General features: G+C 38.1%; 3 protein-coding genes and 1 pseudogene across 4 annotated transcripts; 1 reads left to right on the top strand and 3 right to left on the bottom strand.

Moving 5' to 3' along the window:
* Window positions 1-1,162: 1,162 nt before the first annotated feature.
* Window positions 1,163-1,850, top strand: LOC149026595 (CBL-interacting serine/threonine-protein kinase 14-like; annotated as a pseudogene).
* Window positions 1,851-2,532: 682 nt separating this feature from the next.
* Window positions 2,533-4,095, bottom strand: LOC149026594 (putative oxidoreductase At4g09670). Its single transcript, XM_089154513.1, has 2 exons — window positions 3,452-4,095; window positions 2,533-3,345 (listed from the first exon to the last, which is right to left on the bottom strand). The coding sequence occupies exons 1-2, from the start codon at window positions 3,911-3,913 to the stop codon at window positions 2,740-2,742; spliced, it is 1,068 nt and encodes a 355-aa protein (XP_089010639.1). The 5' UTR covers window positions 3,914-4,095; the 3' UTR covers window positions 2,533-2,739.
* Window positions 4,096-5,095: 1,000 nt separating this feature from the next.
* Window positions 5,096-7,063, bottom strand: LOC149026593 (putative oxidoreductase At4g09670). Its single transcript, XM_089145350.1, has 2 exons — window positions 6,596-7,063; window positions 5,096-5,719 (listed from the first exon to the last, which is right to left on the bottom strand). The coding sequence occupies exons 1-2, from the start codon at window positions 7,058-7,060 to the stop codon at window positions 5,096-5,098; spliced, it is 1,089 nt and encodes a 362-aa protein (XP_089001476.1). The 5' UTR covers window positions 7,061-7,063.
* Window positions 7,064-8,404: 1,341 nt separating this feature from the next.
* Window positions 8,405-19,198, bottom strand: LOC149026592 (shikimate kinase, chloroplastic-like). 2 transcript variants are annotated; one of them, XM_089154512.1, is made up of 11 exons: window positions 18,919-19,198; window positions 18,312-18,639; window positions 14,564-14,622; window positions 14,280-14,331; window positions 14,119-14,191; window positions 13,606-13,693; window positions 12,940-13,022; window positions 12,704-12,833; window positions 11,913-11,991; window positions 10,854-10,918; window positions 8,405-10,475 (listed from the first exon to the last, which is right to left on the bottom strand). In XM_089154512.1, exons 2-11 carry the CDS (start codon window positions 18,526-18,528, stop codon window positions 10,410-10,412), a joined length of 912 nt encoding a protein of 303 aa, XP_089010638.1. In that variant the 5' UTR covers window positions 18,529-18,639; window positions 18,919-19,198; the 3' UTR covers window positions 8,405-10,409. The 2 variants fall into 2 exon arrangements, with proteins under 2 accessions (XP_089010638.1, XP_089010637.1); XM_089154511.1 differs by having other exon boundaries at window positions 14,280-14,334; window positions 18,919-19,197.
* Between the last annotated feature and the right edge of the window lie 642 nt (window positions 19,199-19,840).

Below are 19,840 nucleotides of genomic sequence, written 5' to 3'. Positions count from 1 at the left end.
ACCAAGACCATTTATATATATATATATGAACCCCACTGATTGCTTTTTATGTTATTCTCGACCACATATTATACTTTTGAAGTTGAATTTCTTTCTAGATCTAATTGAGATATACTGCTTAGACCTAAAAAAAAAACACTTGATGCATTTGAAACGTAACAAATTAAGTTGCATTTAAAGTACCCTTTCACGAAAACCCATCACAGAAACTTGGACACTTGGAGATTTCATGAAAGATGCATAGATTACTTATTTGATAAGATTAATCAGCAAAAGACGTCAGACCAGACAAGAGACAAAGAATTGTACAAAGTGATGAATGACGAGGTTATAACTTATAAGGTGGCAATATATGATAAGATGGAGGCTATGGAGTATGGGCTGTTCTCCTTCATATTGGATTTGTTTATTTGTCTCATTTGCTTTGCTCGTCACACTTCCATCTAAAACTGAAGGATCAGAGACCACACTTGTGGGTTAGTTTGATGACACTACAGGGCCACTTTTTGTCATTTCTAGATCTATGGTGGATTATTTGATGCCAATTAAGACCGATGACTTGCTCAAATTGGAATGCCTGGCCTTGTTTTTGGTTTACCAGATTCATATGTGGATAAAAGAAGGAAATATTACACCTATGGTTAGCAAAAGTCAAGAGGATGGAGCTTCAGTGTTGCACATTAGATTGAACTGTATACAATTTACAATTTCGACCACCTAATTTATTTATTTATTTTTTTTACTTTTTTAATTATATTTATATATAATAGAAAAAATAGAAAAATACAGAATGAGTAATCGAAATTTTGATCATTCGGAGAGATCAAAGCTCAATACTATGCATGTAATGCAAAGCATTGAAATTGAACTCAAAAGTCAAACCTAGGGTTGCGCGGAAGATTTTTATTTGTGCAGCAGTTGCCTGCTGCTGCTGACGGCTGGTGGTGATTTCGCCACGTCAACAAAATTTAAATGTATGGTTGAGATTCAAACAAGGAAGATTTATGTATAAATATTAATTTTTTCTTTTATATTTTAAGGATTAATTTTTCTAAATTTACAAACCAAGTATCTCATTCACCGATTACCCAAAACCCTCTCTCTCTCATTTTGTTTTCTCACGAGAAACCAGGGCACTCCGATGACATAACCCCGTCACGGAATGCCGGAGCTTCAAAGGTGGGTGATGACGGTGAGAAACACTCCGGTATTTACCCTAACTAAAACAGAGCGTCGCCATTAAAACCATCAGTAAACGCAAGGTTGTCCAAGGAGGTTTAGTCCCTCACATCAAACGCGAGATCTCTATCATGCACCGTATCCATCATCCTAGAATCGTTAAGCTCTACGAAGTTCTCGCCACCAAAACTAAGATCTATTTCGTACTTGAATTCATCAAAGGCGGTGAACTCTTCTCTAAGATCGCCAAAGGCCGTCTCGATGAGGGTCTCAGCTGCCGCTACTTCCAACAATAGATCTCCGCCATCGGTTACTGTCATTTTCATGGTGTTTTCCACAAAGATCTCAAACCCGAAAATCTCCTCCTCGATGAAAATGGCGATCTCAAGGTCTTTGATTTCGGTCTTAACCCCATTGCCAATCAAATCCGCAACGACGGCCTTCTACACACCCTTTGCGGAACGTCATCCTATGTGGCTCCGTAGATTCTCGCCAAGAAAGGTTACGATGGTTCCAAGGTGGATATCTGGTCTTGTGGTATCATTCTCTATGTGTTGAATGTTGGTTATCTTCCCTTCAATGATCCAAATTTCATGAAAATGTACAAGAAGATCTACAGAGGACAACAAAGAAGATCCACAAAGGACAACTTTACATGGGTTCGGTTTTAGTTAGGGTAAATACATGAGCGTTTTTCACCGTCATCACCCATCTTCGAAGCTCCGGCATTCCGTGACAAGGTTATGTCACCGGAGTGCCCTGGTTTCTCGTGAGAAGACAAAATGAGAGAGAGAGGATTTTGGGTAATCGGTGAATGAGGGACTTGGTTTGTAAATTAAGAAAATTTAATCCTTAAAATGTAAAAGAAAAAATTAATATTTACACATAAATTTTCCTTGTTTGAATCTCAACCATACATTTAAATTTCGCTAACGTGACTAAATCACAGCCATCGGTAGCAGCAGGCAGCTACTACCGCAAATAAAAATCCAGGTTGCACTAACAAACCATGACAAAGATACATACTCAACCTAGATGTGTATGAATGAAGTTACTAATCAATTCAATATAGATTCACACAATCCCAATTCCACCTAGTCTATTTAGGACCACCAGTGGAAAGGGGGATAGAGCTTAGTGTTGTGCAATTATGTGCACGGCAATGATAGAATGAGTGGTCGACGTTAAAATCTCGACCTCTCATTTTGTAGGTGTTTATTATTATTATTATTATTATTATTATTATTATTATTAGTATTCATTTTCAACAATACCTAATACCTACATGTAATAAAAAAAAATACACAATGAGTAATCGAAATTGCCACCTATCGTGGCCATAAGTACTGCAAATAAAAGTTTTTTTTTTTTTTTGAATCATGGAAAGTAGGGGTTGGGATAGCAAATACATTCTACGTGGCAAATGAACGACACACGGATGAAGAATCTTATAAGATGAACTAAAACTTTCCTCTCGAAAATTAAGAAAACTGGAATAAAAGTTTATGATGGAAAATAGATCCCCTTTTTTTTTTTTTGGAAAATAGATCCCCTTAAGGCTTAAGCCCCCACCTGAACGAGCTCGAAACCTTTGTCAATGGATGCCTTGACTGCGTCAAGAACCAGTTGGGTCTTCCTGCTGATGCTGGGCCACTTGCTTTCTGGTTTAGAACCCCCTTCTTTTATACTTAAAACCAACCTTGACAACTCCATCACCATGCATGTCTCCTGAGGGAAATCAGTTGTTATCAAATGTTGACAAGGCAATGCACGCTCTGCAATTCCCATCTGAGAAGTGGTAGAAAATGAAGCAGATTTGTCCTCAAAAGGGATAGCAAAATCGTGAACATATAGAGTTCCTTTGGTTCCAACTGCAGTCATATCCATCGTCAAATTGGCAAAGAAAGAACAACCAAAAGTTGCTCTCTTCCCATCTTCCCACTGTAAAGAAGCTCCACAGGCCAAGATCACTCCTGCTTCATTGATCACAGGGCCATGGTGGGCAATCACTGTCTTGGGTAGTTCATAGTTAGTAGTCCATAGTATTGATCTGATACAATACCACCCGATATCACCCAGTGCTCCAAGACCATCAAGACCTGGTTTTACCCTAATATTATTCTTGAGAAAATTGTCATCAACAGGGAATGAAAAGTAGCTGTTTATCTGCAGCCATCACTTGAGGGGGTAAGTAACCAAAATTACCTTCCTTTTAACTTATAATAAAACTGGGAAATTCTGACAAAGGATGAAATTAAGATAGACTACTTGCCGTTTTAAGATCACCGAAACGCTGGGAATCGGAGAGGAACTCGGTCATCTTGGCAGTGCGAGGGTGGTGCATCCACATAGTTCCATCCATGAACTGCACGCCATTAGCCTGGCAAGCTTCCACAATCTGATCGAACTCAGCAACGTTCAAGGCCACGGGCTTCTCCAGCAGCAGGTGTTTCTTCTTCTTGGCAGCTAACACAGCCCACTGCACATGCAGGCTAGTGGGAAGTGGCAAATACACCACATCGACGTCTGGGTCGTCGAGGACGGCTTCGTAGCTGCCATAGATCTTCGCTGATGGTGGAAATCCATTCTCAGAAGCAAATTTCTTGGCTTTATCCAAGGAACGGCTGCCGACGGCGTAGAGGGTGGAGTTGGGAGAGAGGGATATGGCTTTCGATAGCTTCTCCGCTATCCACGCACAGCCCAGAATGCCGAAACGAACTGGGGTTTCTGCCATTTCCCGATCAGCACAGCAAGAAAGACGAGATTAATGAAATTGCAGGCTCACCTACCTCCTTTGGTGGACACTGGACTTGATGCTGAAGAACCTTCTTCTTCTTACCTTATTACCACTAATTAATAATAGCCTGTGCTGACTCACTCCCACGATTTTGATTGCGAGTGTCGTTATCAATTTGCCACTCCTATGAGAGAATAATACAAATGGGATCTGCTTAAGCTATCCTTGATAACAGCTGTTGTGCTTAGATTAACTCAAAATAGATTATGCACTGGTTATTCATTCCGGAAAACCAATGTTTAACCTTAAAATAGAGTAGTGGTTGCGGGCTTGCAATTGATTTCCTTCCTGGACTAAATTAGGGATGCGGTAGCTGGGAGTAAACAGTAGTAGTTAGAAGATTGATGAACGGCCAACATATTTGAAAGTGACATCTCGCCCAATTTGCAAAAGAGAGAAAGAGTTTGTTAAATGTCATTAATGTTTATTCTATGCCTTTGTTTCAACTGTTATATAGTTTACATGATCGATACAAAATATGTTACTTTATTTTCATACAATGGTTGTAGTCTTGTAGATCCATTCGTATATTATGCACAACTGAAACAAGAAGGTTTAGTACATGACTGAGTCTTGGCTTTAAACCTATGTAATTCAGATGCCATGGTTTTTGTAATAGCTCAATAATTGTATTCAGTAATCAATAAATTTCATTTCACCAAAAAAAAAATCTGCTAAATGTACCCTCATAGATAAAAGATTCTGCACATTTCTTATCTTTCTACTACATATTTAGGAAAAAATCTATTTTTAAACATTGACAAGATGAATCATAAGGGAATTCCTTTCCTAAATATACAACAAAGGAATGCATGAGAGGAATACAATTTTCTAGCCTCGCAGATAGGAAATTTTAACTCTTTTGTGGATTTCATTCAAGATCCTTTTTTCTTTCTTTTTCTTCTGTAGCAAAAAGTAAATTATTCAGAAAAAGAACACAAAGATGACAAGTAAGAAAAAACTGATCATATATATTACAATAACTTATTTTCTTTTCTTTTCCTTTTTTATTTATTTATATTTTTTTGTAACGAATAACTTATTTTCTTTTTAAGAATTAAGAATACAATACTCTTTGGTATTTTACTATAGCCTTATTACAGAAATTAAAGTCCTTATCTAAGCCCCAACAATGATAGGCTCAAATCCCTTCTCAATGGAAGCTTTGACTGCGTCAAGAACCAGTTGGGTCTTCCTACTAATGCTGGGCCACTCATTCTCCGGTTTGGAACCACACTCTTTTGTACATTTCACCAATCTTGAGAACTCTCTCACCATGCATGCCTCCTGAGGGATATCAGTAGTTACCGTATGCAGAGAAGGCATTGCGAACTGACTTGTAAACATCTCCGTGATTGTATTCTTAGGAAATGCTGAGAATGAAGCAGATTTCTCTGAGAAAGGAACAACAAAATCATGAACTTGTAGATTTCCTTCTGTTCCAAATGCAATTATTTCCATGGCCACATTGGAAAGAAAGGAGCAATGGAAAGTTGTTGTTTTCCCATCCTTCCACTGTAGAGAAGATCCACAAGCCATAATCACTCCTGCTTCATTGCGAACAAGCCCACCTAGCAGGGCTGTCACCGTCTTGGGCAGTTCATAGTTGACAGCCCACAGTATCGCCCTGATGCAATACCATCCCGCGTCACCCAGAGCCCCGAGGCCATCAAGACCTTGCTTTACCCTGACGTCGTTCTTAAGAAAATCATCATCACCACCCCAACAAGCGAAGCTATGAGCCTATCAGACAGAAAATTTTGGGATAAGATCGAATGAACCTAGTGCAAATGGCGGAGCTACAGTACTAGGGAAGGGGGCCATGTTGTTTTAGGAGAAACTTTCAATGCCACCTTGTGAGTACCCCTTAAAATTAATGATATTTACTGAGTTATTAATTTATCAATTAGATCAATTAGGGGAAAATGGGAAATATCCACGACGGCTATTAAGAAATCAAAGTTAACTGCTAAAATAAGGAAGTTAGGCTTTCCAAAAAGACAAGAATGTCTTAAATGAAGAATTATATGTTTTACTCTTTTTTGTCTTTGTCTTTGTCTTCATCTACCGTCTGCAATCACTCATTTTCTTCTATTCTTACATTTTTTATAATTTCTATTCTCTGTTAGATATTATTTTGTTTTCATTTTCTCTAACTTTTTTTTTCCTTAGAGTGTGGAGGATAATATCAAAAATAGATAAATAAAAACTGACAGTATTAAAGGGTAATCTGATTGATAAATTAAATAACTCAAGCAGTGACGTAATTATTTGAGGGTAACTCAGTGGTGGTGTTGAAAGTTTTACTTTCTAAAATCTTTTTCTTTTTTTTTCTTTTTTTGAAAATTTTGCAATAATCCTCTTCTATGCGTGAAATACCAGCATTTGACCCCTGAATTTTTTTTAATCTATCCTATTACTTTTCAGAAATGTTGAATTTCCTTCTTTTCATGTGTGAAAACATCAATATTCGGTCCTCTCCTTTGGAAAAAAAATTTAAAAATAAAAATAGTAGTTTGAAATATCGATACATGGTCTCTCCATGTTAAATCCTAACTTTATAATCGACCTGAAGCAAGCATTCCAAAAGCAATAAATGATTCAAAGAAGGGAACTTGCCGTTGTGAGGTGACCAAAACGCTTTTCATCGGAAAGGAACTCCTTCATGGCAGCAGTCCTAGGGTGGTGCATCCACATGGTTCCGTCCATGAACTGCACGCCATTAGCCTCACAGGCATCGGCTATCTGGTCGAACTCAGCTACGTTCATGGCCACTGGCTTCTCCAGCAGCAGGTGCTTTTTCTTCTTGGCGGCCAGCACCGCCCACCGCAAATGCAAGCTAGTGGGCAGGGGTATGTACAAGGCATCAATTTCTGGGTCATCAAGGAGTGCTTCGTAGCTGCCATAGATCTTCACCAATGGAGGCAAGTCATTCTCTGCTACGAATTTCCTTGCCTTATCATAGGAACGGCTGCCGACGGCGTGAAGGACCGAGTTGGGAGAGAGATCAATTGCTCTGCATAGCTTCGGTGCTATGGCTGCACACCCTAGAATGCCAAATCGGACTGGAGTTTCTGTAGCCATGTGTGCTATACCTGAATATATATAAAATACAAGCTAGGATGAAACGAGAAGGAAAACTAAAAATAATTACATTCGATTGCTGCTGTTCTCAGGAGTTCGTTCTCTTATTTATAGATGAAAAATAATTTCTGCTTCTTACCAGGAATTTATGGAGTAATTTGGCCTTGGAAAACAGAATTTTATAACTAGAATAAGGCATGGGATCAAGACTTATTGCTACCATCATTATTGATTACCTAATGGCTGTTATCCTTCTATTAATGTGGGGCTTGGGGTATTAGGTACGGTTTCTCACATGTTATTCTTCAAGGAAAACTCTGTTTGTACCTCCTCCTTTTTTTTTTTTTTTTTTTTTTTTTTTGAGAACTAACTTACACTTGACATTTTCTAAAACTAAGAGTGGAGAGTTTCACTTAAGGTTCTTGTAAAATGACAATTTATTCCAAAAAGGAAAAATAAAATGACAAAGACTTTCGAATGAAAAGTTTAACCCCAGGGAGAACGGGGTGGAGGGAGAAAGATTAAATTCTCAGTAGTTCATCCTCTTAGTTATTGATAGATATAATTTGTGCTCGTGCCTAAGCTCCAGGATTTCAAATAAATAATTTGGCCTTTGGAAGCAAAAGCTCATAACTAAAATCACATATGGGGATTAGACTTACTGCTACCATCTTTATTGACTACCTAATGGTTGCTATCCACTATTCTAATGTTGGGATAATGTTTAGGGTTTTTCACATGCACTTTTTCTGCAAAAGAAAAGCCATTTTAATGAAATTCTCTGAAATTTTGTCCTAACATTTTCATCATTTCAAACTGAAAATCTTAAGTTCAGTTCATGTAAATGACATGAGAGAAGTTATACCCTACATTTACATCCTCTCAAACTTTCTTTTATCTCAAATTTCAGGACTGTTTTGAGGAGTTCATTCACTTACTGATGAAAATAGTTTGTATTTCTTGCCTAAACCCTTGGAATTCTAAGGAGTAGTTTAACACTTTAACCTCTGAAAACGGAATCTTTTAACTAAAATCAGGCATGCGGATGAGACTGAATGCTACCACCTTTGTTGGTTACCTAATGCTTGTCCTCTCATATGTAATGTTGGGATATCAGTCTTTAAGTTTTTTACCAGAAAAAGGTTCTAAATTTGACTTAAAATTTCCAGTAAAATGATTTTTAATTATATCTTAATGAAAAACTCTGTAGATTTTTTCATGAACTTCAAAATTTTGTTGGGTTTCTTTCATAAGAGAATCATGTCTGGGTTCAGAAGTCTCTACCACTTCGAGACCATTGGCATAATTCATTTTTAAATGTTAAAAAACCAAAATACCCTCAAAGCATATAATAAAAATAACTTCAACAAAATATTTCATGCCCTATCCTTAAAAACCACATATATAGATGGATGAAGGCATTCTCTTGGCGCCCGCACCACGGCTCGTGCCTGCAATTCATGTTGCCGAAGCTTGCAACACAATTGAGTTTCAAAATCTAGATATTGTTCCCTAATTCCAACTACTTCCAAGTCTTCAATGAAAGATCCATACTTCTCAATGGAAAGGTCATGGGTTACTCTCGCGGACAACAAAGTTCCCCCTCAAAAATGTAATCGAGGTGAGCGCATGTTAGCCCAAATGAACCACAGATACCACACAAAAAAAGAAAAAAAGAAGTCTTCCCTTCAGACGCTGGGATCTTGGTGCCAAAACTTGAGGTAATGCCAATCAAACTGTTGCTGCTTCAACCTGTATGGGTGAACTAGAAAACTCCAGACATAATATAGCCTTCACTGGAGCAACTATATCGACTCTGAAAGTTACCCCCAAACCACCCATGCATTTTCCTTTTGCCATCGCCGCATCATAATTGTCGCCCGGCAAAACCAATGCATCAGAAGCAAGTGAATCATGAACCGGAACCCCAGATGGTAATGGTAGAAATGTGAATATGACCTGATTAACATCAAATCATTTTATCGATGGGTCAAGATCTCGGCATCAAACGTTTGCACAACTGAAACAAATTCCACACCCCCAATGCAGCGTCCCTAGCTGTGGCACCTTCTCCAGAGACGTAATCTACACGTGGCCGTCGATGGGAATGCTCTGGAGCAAACTGGGCTGGCTGGGACCTTGTCCGAGACTGCGGCCTGTCACCTGTGGGATATACATAGCCTAAATAGAGGCGGCCGCAATCAACGACTTGGCCTGAAACTGGCGGAGGCGGTGACCGTGGCTGTGACGAAACCTCTTCCTTCGTCCATTTCGTCAGCCGATAACGCTCTTATCTACTCTTCTCGTCTTGATCTTCGTGGTAGGTATCTTTTGCTTCTCTTTCTGTAATAGTACCAACCCAAATACCTTTTGCTTCTCTCTCTGTTTCTCTTCACTTATGAAATGAACAATACCCAAGTGACGGCAATTGGGTGCACGATAGGGTTAAGTGCCTTGGTATCTTCAGCTTGCGTGCTAGTAAGGTCAGCCTTGGGATTCTTGGCTAAGCTGCAGGGGATTTGGAACCGGAATAAGAACTGTAATTCAGGTAACAACAAGAAAGATATGTCGAGTTGCTCTAGCAGGGGTGAGGAAAGAACAGGTGGACGTGGAAGACGGCAAAATGCAACCGATCTGCAGGAAAGGATTGCGGTGGTTGAACATGGGGGTGACAAGCGGCATTGAATGAGACAGACCAACATGGACAAAATCAAAGTGTGGTCTTGAGAATGGAGTCCTCCAAGTGACTGCAACCATGGGGATCCACCCAACGACAAAATTTGCTTCCTTGTAGTTACTGGAAACTGTCGTGTTCTTTCTCTTCTCTACTGAATCTCCATTCTCAAGTCTTGTTTCAACCTCATCACTTATGTTGCACTCTTGTACGGCATTCATCCAAGTCCTCCTACAAAGAAATTAATAGAGCATAAAAAACCCGTGGTTAACCCACTTATGTATACAGGCTAGAATTTTTCTTTCTTCTGGATCATATATTTTGACTCAAGATACCAGCTGCTAACGACACTGGTGAAGATCTGGTTTTGGATGCCATCTTCATCTACAAACCACTAACCCTCTTACGCATCCCCGAAAATAAACTTTCCTAATAAATAGGCTAATCCACAGCCCAAAAATACATCAGAGAAGATTATAAACAAGTACTGAAACATCTTATCATCTTACATAATAACAACGATGCCACCACGGAATAGATAGGCGAGGGCAGAAACTATTACTTTTTTTCTTTTTTTTTTCCTTTTTGGCTAGAAGGGCCGACACTATTAAAGCAAACTAAGCTACAAATTCATCCCAACAGTCGCAGCAAACTAAAACAAAGCCAGAGGGAATGCTACGAACTCATTTCGACAGTCGTATCATCCTCACCCTTCACAAAATTCTCAACTTGTACAAGGACCTGACAAAAAAAAAAAAAAGAGAGTAATTAAACAAATTTGAGCACGAAAGCATTACACGCCCTATTGAATTCATGCTTCCTCAACAATCTAGCCTTTTTTCCCCGGGAAAACAGTTCACATATCCATTAAGTCAAATCTGCAAGCCTCCAGGTCAATAAAATGAGATTGATATCCTTTTCACCTGACCTAGTACATCCGATAAATGGGATAATCATTTAGTATATCCATCTGTATCGGACAACCTAGATCATCCTATCATATGAAAATTCTTTTGGGACCTTTAATGACATGTTCCAGAAAACTAAGCCTCTACTGGATGCCAGTCTCATTAAGATGAAAATGAAGATTGCAGCCAATTGAAAGAATCAGGCGAATACCTCTATAGCTATAGCGTTTGGTGTGAGATCACATGCATCACGAAGTCCCAGCTTGATTGCAATATCTATACAGTGAACACGTCCAACCATTTGAGAACTTCAAACAGTAGAAAGCAGCAAAAAATAGTAGTTATAATAAAATGACAATAAACACGGTCAGAATTTCAAAATGACATGGTATAAGGGTATTGAAATGGCATTAGTGACGATTCTACGCACACTTAGATCTCCCCACAGCATGATCCAACACGAGTGTAGGACTCCTAGGTACTGATAAAAAATTGGCATCAAACTGAGATTCCCATTCCTAAAAAATCAGATGTCCAATCATAATGATCCATCAGACTAGAGGACAATTTCTCTAGGGCAGAGAAAGCAAAGTAGCAACGACTATTGTGCGTTTAAAAACTTAAAGTAGCCTTTCTTCCAGGAATTTTATCTTGCTAATTGATGGAGTCAATTGCGTTGTCTTGACAAAATAATTATGACAGTGAAAATAAGATGCCTACCTCTCATCTCCTACACTCAGGCAAATCTAGGAGACACAAATTGAACACGGTAGTATAACAAAAGGTATATATACCAATAACACATGTGAGATCAGCTGATATCAGTCATCAGCTGACTAAGGAAGGATTGTCAAGGGTTCATCTATACAAGGGGTTCACCAATTAAATAGCAAGTCCCTTGGGCCTATCCCAAAAGGAAATGATAGTGACATTATACAGGATAAAAGAATGAACCCCATTGGGTGACTTTAATCACAAACAATGCAAATATAATTATTTTTTAAATTTTTTTTTTGAGGAATGCTTAAGCGATTATTGAGGATGAGGCAGGAAAGGATTGATTCTCCCCAGTAGATCCCAAGAATAATGAATCAATTTTCTTTTAAAATAGAGCAGTTAACTTCCTACCAGCAACAGTGCTACCTGCCCTTCTTCCAGAGTCGGTTAAGTATTACAATGGATGTCCCAAAGTAACAAGAAACATAAAAAATAACAAAGAAGCAGACTGAAAATAAAATATAAAAGCTGAGAACGGTTCAAGAAACCATACGAGGGAGTGAAACTCTGGCATCGGCATAGGCATATAATTCACCTCTCTCTTCAAAAAGCATCGAGAGATGCAAAATTGTCTGTAGGAAATCAAAAGGAAGAGATGATTGAGAAAAGAAAATTTTCATTCCAAATTTAACATATCAACAGATAACACAACTAAATCAGTCACATGGGCTGACCAATTTAGCCACACCTTTCCCCCTCCCTTTTTTTTTCCTTTTTTTCAACTGTTAATTTTGGTTTGACCATTTTGGCACCCAATCTGGTTCTGAACCAACCAATCTGTTCTTGACTTGACAGGAGCTAAGGGCCTGTTTGCTTACATGAATCCAGAGATTTGAAATCTCTGGATTCACAAATGGGAGATTGATACCCATTTGGTTGTGTGAATCCCTAAATTCATGAAATCTAGGGATTCACCTTTTTACACTAAAAACATGAATCTGTAGATTTATGGATATGAGGTGAAATCTCTGGATTTCACCCCTACTATAAAAGCGCTAAACATTTGAACCATGACTCCATAGATGTTTTTTTAGGATGAATCTATAGATTTCATTCCAAAGATTCAGGCTAACCAAATAGTTAATTTTATGAACTAAGACTCCGTAAATTTGAAATCTCTAGATTTTTGAAATCTCCAGACTCAAGTAACCAAACAGGCCCTATAAGACAACCCATTGAACCAACATACTAAATCTGGATTGTATTCGTGGCAGGTATTCCCTAAATCTAAACATCTGAAAAAAGGTCTCTACAGTAAGATACTAAGATGTGATCGATAGCCACCTTTGAATAAGCATCACCCGATTCTCCATTCAATAGAGGGCGAGAACCTGTCCCTACCGCAGCAATACGCCTTGCCAAAGCTTCCAAAGGCACATCTAACCAGACCGTGATGCCCTGTTTCATATACTTCCTGAATATTTAAGAAAATCAAATGCATTTGTTCAGTAAAATATGAAGCTAGGTCAGAAACATCACGAAAATAGTAATCATATAATTTATGCATCGAGCTTACACACCAGTTGATAGGCTGGATCACTGCACCACCACCAGTGGCAACAACTAGATGGCGCATCAAAGACAACTCCTTTAATACTTCAGTCTAAAACATAAGAAGAAAATCATCAAACCTTTGTTTAATATAGGGAAGCAAGAAATAATCTAAACTTCAGATATTTACAGGAAACAATGTGCAACTGTGGTAGTGAAATTCATGTCTGTTGATTTATGCCAGAAGTTCTTTCAATCACGGTGCCAAGGATAATGGTTCATCCATTTGTTATTTTTCCAAAAAAGGAGAAAAACAAAAAGGAAAAAAATAAAGGAAAAAAACAAAGAAAAAGAAGGAAAAGAAGCAGCCTGAGCATATCAAAATCAAATAGTAAAAAAAAATAAAAAGGTTAATATGCAGCTGTGACATTGGTGGTTGGACTATTTGTTAATAATCTCCAGAAGTTCTTTAAGACATAATTTGAAGACTAATAGTCATCAAATTCTAGTGTAGAATCACTCTTAACTAATGGTTCTTAATATAATGTACAAGCAATCTATAATGATTGACTTCTGGCAACAGAAACTCACACAGGGAGTAAAGAAAATTCACTTGAACAGGACAAGCTCCATCAGTTCTAGAACCAAATGGAAACAGGATGCGTAACTAAATTAACCAAATGCTTCATAAATACCTCATTTTCTCTAAAGAAACTCTCACTATACTGCTTGAATATCTCAGCCACAGATGTTCCACCCACAGCCTCCTCCACCAATTTGTCACTGCAGCTCCCACAAACATCATACATAACCATTGGGTGAACATCTATAAAATCAAGAGTTTTATTTTCTGTTTCATATAAGGTGCCAGTCAAATTGACAATTGCAACACTAATATGTCCCACTGGCAAGATCTTGTCTGCCAAATTTGAAGCAAATCAAATGAATATGCCTACTCTATCTGTTGCATTCTAATTAACATTGAAAGTGGACCAGAAAAAATAAGACTAGATATATACTTTATATTTTGAGCAACTATTCAATTGAGGTTTTATGTGAGGCACCTGAAAAGTCATTGAATCACTGAATGCTAGAAATCATGTAAATTGACTACATGGAGAATGCTGAGGCATCTGAGACTTTACTTCATGATTTAAGGGTTCTTCCAGGGGCCAAAAAAGGAAAGGAAAAAGAATCTAAGGGCAAACCTGTCAACGAAAGAATAACCCAGTTCTTCTGATAGTATCTTCCCTACAGTTGTTTTACCAGATCCCATCATTCCTGTGTTTCAGGGCACACAGACTTCAACCACCAAATAACAATACATGGTATTAATGCATCAAAAAGACATCGGGCATACAGAACTGACCAACGAGATAAATGCAACGCCCATTTAATTGTGGTCCAACCTCCTGTGCCTTCTTCTACAATTGAGAAACACCAACTATCATTTAATGTGAAAAAGATCTAGCAGGAACAAGTAAGAAATGCTCTGTAATCTAAAGTGCAAGATAGGTCATGTGCTACATAAACATACTAGAGTGAGTTAGTGGCTTCTTGCCAAACAGAACAATTACCAGAGAACGCTAAAAGTAGTCCACAATTTTTTATCCTTCACAACTCAAAAATGATTGTCAAGGAAAGATTCTCTACCTTTAAAACCAAAGCTTCATTAAAGGAAGTTGATGCCTTCCCCGATTCCAATCCTGAAGCTACACAAGACAGAGCAAGTTCAACATAATGTTGTTGGTCAAAGAACAGGAACAATGCAATCTGATTAGATCAAAATGAAAATAAAAGTCACATCATTACTACCTAACGAACCATGTGAGGAATATCTAATTATAATACACTCAGAAGGTCATTTCAGCCAATTTGCTGGGATTTATCATAACCCACCTCTCAAATGCTCCCCTTCCCCTCCGGCCTCCCCCCCCCCCCCCCCAAAAAAAAAAAAAACCTCTCTTCTTCTTTCTTTCTAATTTAATTTCCTCAAGGCAACAGACACCAATGCACGGTCCACAGTTAGTCATAAAGCCATATCCTCCTCTACGACTCTGTCTTGACAACTAATTGCGTGGCCATGCACAGCAATGCAATGAACATACTCCACGCTGCAGAGTACTGGTTTGGCAGAGTACTGATGCAGATCTAGCACCAAATTGGCCTATTTTCCTTTGAAATAAACCTAGGGTTGATAGATCTGGATGTCGGGCCTCTGTTTAATACATTTGTATGGTCATGGGCCTACTCTATGGGTCCAAAAGTTCAATATCTAGACTAAGTACGAAAATAAGTGAATTAACTAATTTAATTGATCGAGTTGGTAAGCTAGTATTTGGTGCGATTATACATCACCTATGGTGGGAGCGAAATCTTAGGCGTTGGTCTTCCAAATCTCGATCCCTTGATATGATTGGAAGGCTACCTATTTTGAGGTCTCTTCAAGATTTCATTTTATTCCTCATCCCCCGGTGATTGACTCTCCCAGGAATAGGATAATTGTTAGTGCCTGGAGTCTCACCTCTTCCTTAGGCCTCCCCCGTGAGAGGTTTGTTCTCCCCTCCCCCATTATGTTCCCTTTGTATTCTTGGCGTTGTTGTCTTTAATATATTTCTTTATTCATCCAAAAAAAAAAAAACTAATTTAATTGATCCAATTATGTTAATGGTGTCCAACTTTAAGTTATAAGGGTAAAATAGTCTTTTGTAATGTTTTTGTTTCAGTTAAGTCTCATATTTTAAGTCAGGTAGTTTCTATTTTGAGTTAGTCTCTAACTTCGAGTTAAGAGTCCAGCTTGGAGTCCAATTACGTCAGGAATCTAGCACCAAATTACATTAGGACTCTAGCATATTATTTATCAGTAGACCCCTCCACTCAATGGGGAGAGAACAGATTTGAATATTGAATAAGAGCTTCTCTTTAAGTAATTCCTCTTGTGTTTGTTAGTAAGTCCTGGTTCAGTTAATTGGGAATTGAAGATCAAAGGCTTTCAAAATACAGATATTTATTTGAACTCATGTCCTCAAACCCCCAGAACAAGAACCCATATATCTCTCAATTTATGTATCTAAACCCAACCAAACTTGGGGGATCATATCCTTATATAGTTTCGTACATTCCCTCCAAGTTTCGCCCCATAATTTTTCATCCCAAATGTCAAGAACCTGCCCCATCACACCATATATTCCACCATCCTAAATCTCTCCAAAATGAACTCCCCATCATTCATTGACACTTCCATTCCAATTAACCCAACCAAAGAATTCAGAGGCCACCAGTTCAAACCCAGTCAAGGTCATATCGCGTAATCCATCCATATCCCATAACCAAAATTTAAAATTTCAAGAAATCCTTCCTTTGTCTCATACGGGTTGTTCTCTTATAAGAAATTGGAAAAAATGACCCGCACTAAATTGGGACTGCATCAAATTATATGTGGCAAACCAATCTGACTTCTTTTCAATTTAAGTTAAACCTCAGCATACATAGAGTAACTTACCCCCTCAAAATGTTAGAGCGGGGTGAGACAGTGTGGGAATAATGTCAACTCAGTGGCAACCAGGAACCCAATATGAAAAGCATAAATGGAAACATGCTATCAGTGCCCCCATGAACTAAGTCTTATCTGGATTTTCTTATGTCTTTGTAATCTAGTAATATTTTCCCTTTTACATTGACATATAAAATTTAATTATTATCAGCAAATTGTTGTCTACTGCCTATGAAATTTCATCATTCATATCTATCTAAATCCCTTTTTGGCTATTATGCTTTCAGTTCAATCTTCAGAAAGAAAGAAAGAATGGATAGGTTATTACTTTTAAGACAAACAAAACTGAGCAACAGTTTTTGACATTACAGAGTAAGGTGGAAAATGCTTTCTTTAGACCTAGACCACATCAACAGTAGTCAAAACAGCTACCAGACTGGGGATTGGGAATAGGCAAATAACACTGCTGGGGCCCTTGGTGCCCCCTAAACAAGTTGACCAGGTACCCTTCAGAAGTGATTCATGAGCTCCCATCCTGTAATTAAACTCTGCTATTGAGAAATACAGCTACACAACATAAGCTTAAGCTAAAAAGTCGTAACTTCTGCAGCTTAACCTTCACCTGGTTTAGCAGGCCATCCAAGACTCGTAGTTTCAGCAGTAGAACTAGGCCTGCTTGACCTAAATGAACTCAACTATGCTTAAACATAGGCATATAAAATAATTAGATACCTCAACCAAGTTTTTATGTTACTGAAGTTGGAACCATTTCAAAAGCATTTGGCCATGTAGTTCTACTGACAAATATGCTGTATATTTTCCTCACTTTTGTTTTGAATTTCCCCATATGTCATCAGTAGTGCATGTCACTTCAACTTTTTGCTTTGCTGCGTGGAGCTAAGATGCCCAATCTTTACTTTGGGGATTTTCATCTCTTTATGCTTCTTCTTTATAGTTTAGAGTTAACAGGGACACTACTTTAGTTCATTCTTTTCAGATTTCTGGTGGTTGAAAACAATTCCGTTGCTATAGTACTAAAGTGGACATTTGTTTATCTGTGGAAATAATTTCAAATTTTAAATCAATCTTTTGAGTGCATGATCATCTGAATTCTATTTCATCAATAAATGCTCTGGCTATCTATAAAACCAGCTTTGATATTAATGACAGACATTATCTGTCAAGAAAAACAGAGCAAAAACAAGCACACAAAACAAGATTTTACATGGTTCACCCGAAGACTACATCTATGGCCGAGCAGATTTGGTGTTTCACTATGAGGAAGTAGAAGCAGATAATTACCGCCTAGCCATTTTTCTCTACCCCTCTCTCTTGTTCCTAAGAACAAATTCATTCTATAAGTCCTAAATGATATAACTTTCACTGCCTACACCTAGCCATTTTTCTCTACCCCTCTCTCTTGTTCCTAAGAACAAATTCATTCTATAAGTCCTAAATGATATAACTTTCACTGCCTACACCGTCATATACAGTTCAGAATCATCCTTTTAAGTTGGTACAAGTTTAACAATAATCTCACTGACAGATGAATGAGAATCATTTCTTGAAGAAAATATTGTGACAACAATATCCAGCTGCTGCAGCTGGAAAGTAGATAAGAAAACAACGAAAATGCCCCCCCCCCCCCCCCCCCCCCCAAAAAAGACAAAAGAACAAAAAATGAAACCCCCCAAAATCCCCTCCAAAGTGGTCAAGCAAATGACACAAAAAGGCTATCAGGATCCTAGTCTGCCCTTGCCAGACTCATTCATTCTGTCTGTAAGCAGAATCACCATAATTTTTCTTTAAGAGAAAAGCAACTGAACCTCATAAAATATTGATTAACCTGTGGAAGTATGAAATGTGATCACCATATAATCAAATGCTAGAAAATCTCGAGTTACCAACCACGGGAATTCTTATAAGAAGCCGAAACCTCCAAAAAAAGACTTCTAGACCGAACAGAATAACTCCTCTGCTGCAGATCTCTTGGTTTAAGCAAACGAATGCCCTTCTCCGTCCTGCATTTATGAGAAAACCGCAAGAATCTATTTGTTTTCCCTCCGAGTTCCTCCTGACCAACCCATACAGGAACCTGTAAGGTCGGCGCAGTAGCGGCCCCCATGCTCCACTGGAAGCTACAGGTCGGTTCCTTTTACCAGGGAAACAATAACCGATATCAACTACGATTTTCTATCATATACTGAACCAGAGATCCAAACTGAACAAATCTTCCCTGCACCAGAAGAAATCACAGAAACAATTAAGCTGGAATTCGTTTTTCCACGTGCGGTTTCAAAACAAATCATCTTGATATAAAACAAGAAAACATCAAGTTTCAAGCTTCTGATGCAAATTCAGACTGAAAGCGATTTCGACTAAAAGGACAAATTACAATAGGACAACATTTAGAGTATCATAGAATATGCGAGCGTCATTGAATAAACAAAACACTAGTTTCGAATGGCAGCAAAAAAAGAATTAGCGGTGCAGATGCAAGTGATTGAAGGATTACCGGAATTTCCTATAGTCCTGCGTTGGAGATCTCTTGTAACAAAAGAGAAGTTGCAGAGGCGAACTGTGTCGAAGCTGGAGTTGTTGTGGATCTGCGAAACTGATCTAGTTGGCGACTAATTCTAGAAGGTTGTTGGGTGAGGGGAGAGGGGTGTGACATACTGACGGAGAACGGATGAAAATGAAACACTGAAATGTGTTTTTGGCACTTACAGATGAATCGAGTAACCGTAGGGCCGGAAAGAGCGGCCCCAATCTCCTCCAGTCCTCCATTCGAACTCTGCGAGATTACCTAATGAACCCTCGTTTTGAATTCTCATTAGTTTCAACTTCCGAGGGTATCGAGTCCATTATATTTTGGAGGTTTCCATTTTTAAGGGTATAAATGAAAATTTAATGGTTATTATCGTTAATCGGTTAATGTCTTAAACTCTTAATTCTTAATTGAAAAGATAAATATATTTACATCTTTGCCCTTTTCATGACTATATATATTCTGCTATTTTTTGTTTACCATTAAAAAGAATTAAAAAAATCTGCTCTCTCTGTATCACTACTGTATGTACTTGAATTCCAATAAAAAATTAAAAAACGAAGAAATATGTAACTGATAAAATAATTATTAAGGGTTTGGTTAAGTTGATAATATGAAACGGGTTAGTTTGGTAATCTGAGTATATGTTTGGTGAACCTCACATTTGTAGGAGTCACCATATCAACCCCAACAACCACCAATAAAACAAATTGGCACGATAACAAAAGGAGGTTGGTGATGAATGTGATACATGTATTGGTACATTTTCGCATCAACTATGATATATGAGAAAATGGGCCTATGAAATCGAGTTTGAATCACCTTTTCATCATGGTTGAACAATGTATTCTCTTGGGCCTACCAATATTGTTTAGTGGATAAACATCAA

This window comes from Hakea prostrata, chromosome 1 (assembly GCF_041222555.1).
Source record: "Hakea prostrata isolate BN-2017 chromosome 1, UWA_Hpros_2, whole genome shotgun sequence".
Lineage (NCBI taxonomy): Eukaryota > Viridiplantae > Streptophyta > Magnoliopsida > Proteales > Proteaceae > Hakea > Hakea prostrata.
The sequence above is the reverse complement of the archived record's forward strand: the minus strand, read 5'-3'. Positions and strand labels throughout refer to the sequence as shown.